This window comes from Otolemur garnettii, unplaced genomic scaffold (genome assembly GCF_000181295.1).
Source record: "Otolemur garnettii isolate 467f Iridium unplaced genomic scaffold, OtoGar3 scaffold00004, whole genome shotgun sequence".
Taxonomy (NCBI): domain Eukaryota; kingdom Metazoa; phylum Chordata; class Mammalia; order Primates; family Galagidae; genus Otolemur; species Otolemur garnettii.
In genome coordinates this window covers 26,046,802-26,048,649 of record NW_003852399.1, presented here as the reverse complement: position 1 = coordinate 26,048,649, position 1,848 = coordinate 26,046,802, and the positions used below count along the sequence as shown (strand labels likewise).

Below are 1,848 nucleotides of genomic sequence, written 5' to 3'. Positions count from 1 at the left end.
AGAAGTTCTGAATTATCAATCTCCAACAACATACCAGTGATTTTACCAGCAAGAGTAGGGTGCATGGCTTGAATAAGAGGAAATAGCCGCTCACCTAGAAACAAAAACATTCAAAAGCTCCTTAAATCAAAAAACTTTTAATGGCACTCTTATTAAACTCAAGTATGTATTTGCATATAGCATATATATGCTAACCCATAAGCCACTATTTTCTTACGTTGTTTAAGGGAAGAACAGAGTAAGATTTACCACAATGCAATTAGTTCTTGGCATTATTAATTTGCCAATTAAGCTGTTACTATTAGGTTGTTATATCTACGCTCAAGCAAAGTTCAAAATTGTCTTTTTATTTGGTTCAAATTTCTTCTCCCAAACATGGAGTAGGCTCCATAAGTAATGCCCTCAAATTCTATCCATTTATTACTAACATACTTTCTCATTAGCCTTCCAGTGTTTTCATTAAGTCAGGCAGACCAAATGTGCCATGATAATCATGCCAATTCAGATAAATTCCTCTGCCCTGTCATTTTTAGGTGCAAAGTGTGCCTAAGTTAAAATTTCTAATTTCTTTATAACTACACAGGGGAGAAAGGTACTTACCCAACATTTGCTTTTGCTCTTGAGGGGGGGCAGATGCCAACATGGAAGCAGTCAAAGGTTCCTGACCTTGTACATGAACAGCAGGCTACATATAAAATAGGACAACTCGTAAGTTGCAAGTATAGAAGGGCAAATACAAATAGTCATCAATGGACAACCACTGAAGTGATAAAGATTACCATTTTCCCGGGATTAAGAGAAGCTTAGTAATTTAGAAATATAAGCTAAGGTAGCTAGTAACACCTAAATGCTCAATTAGGTACAATCACATTTGATCTAATTTCATTTTCTTATTATTCCATGATTCTTTGGAATCATGCTTCAGTCCCAGGGTCAGCAAATACTCTCAGTCTCGCAGTTAAACTAACTTTCCTTTATCGTTTCTTTTCTGCAACTACCTAAGGAGGCCTGGACCTGAAGCTCAACGGCTTGGACGCCAGCCACATATATCGGAGCTGGTGAGTTCAAGTCCAGCCCAGGCCTGCCAAACAACAACGACAACTACAACTAAAACGTAGCTGGGCAGGGTGGTGCCTGTGGCTCAGTGAGTAGGGTGCCGGCCCCATATACGGAGGGTGGTGGGTTCAAACTTAGCCCCGGCCAAACTGCAACAAAAAAAATAGCCAACAAAAAAAATAGCCGGACGTTGTGGCGGGCACCTGTAGTCTCAGCTATTTGGGAAGCTGAGGCAAGAGAATCACCTAAACCCAAGGAGTTGGAGGTTGCTGTGAGCTGTGACTTCACGGCACTCCACCAAGGGTTAATAAGTGAAACTGCCTCCAAAAAAAAAAAGTAGCCAGGAATTGTGGTCAGCATCTGTAGTCCCAGCTACTTGGGAGGCAGAGGCAACAGAATCACTTAAGCTCAAGAGCTGGAGGTGGTTGTGAACTATGATGCCACAGTACTCTACTGAGGGTGATACAGTAAGACTCTGTCTCAAAAAAACAAAACCAAAAACCACCTAAGTAATTCAGGATGGGTGCTGCTGGTTGTTTGTCTAATATCTCTAAGACACAAGAAATTTTTACATACTATCTTCAATTCACAAAGTGTTCCAGATAGCTTAAAGCTTTCATAGCATGTAGGTGCCACAAATCTTTTAATTTCAGTTTAAGACTGTCGTTTCTGTAAAGAACAATCAGTAAATCCACACCTGTTGCATGGTAACTTGTGGCTGTGCATTAAGATGTTGCTGAGGATTGCGGACTCCCGCAGCGTATTTGTACTGTGGAACGGTGCGAACAGCAG

At 40.8% G+C, this 1,848-nt stretch overlaps 1 protein-coding gene across 1 annotated transcript in view; it reads right to left on the bottom strand.

The window, feature by feature from the left end:
* Nucleotides 1-1,848, bottom strand: part of PABPC1 (poly(A) binding protein cytoplasmic 1) — a 54,921-nt gene that overhangs the window by 39,795 nt on the left and 13,278 nt on the right. The window contains exons 11-13 of the mRNA XM_023518224.1: nucleotides 1,754-1,848; nucleotides 601-685; nucleotides 1-94 (exon numbers count right to left, since the gene is read on the bottom strand). The exon at nucleotides 1,754-1,848 is cut by the window's right edge and continues 76 nt beyond it. Coding sequence (XP_023373992.1) covers nucleotides 1-94; nucleotides 601-685; nucleotides 1,754-1,848 — 274 coding nt within the window. The remainder of the gene's footprint in view (nucleotides 95-600; nucleotides 686-1,753) is intronic.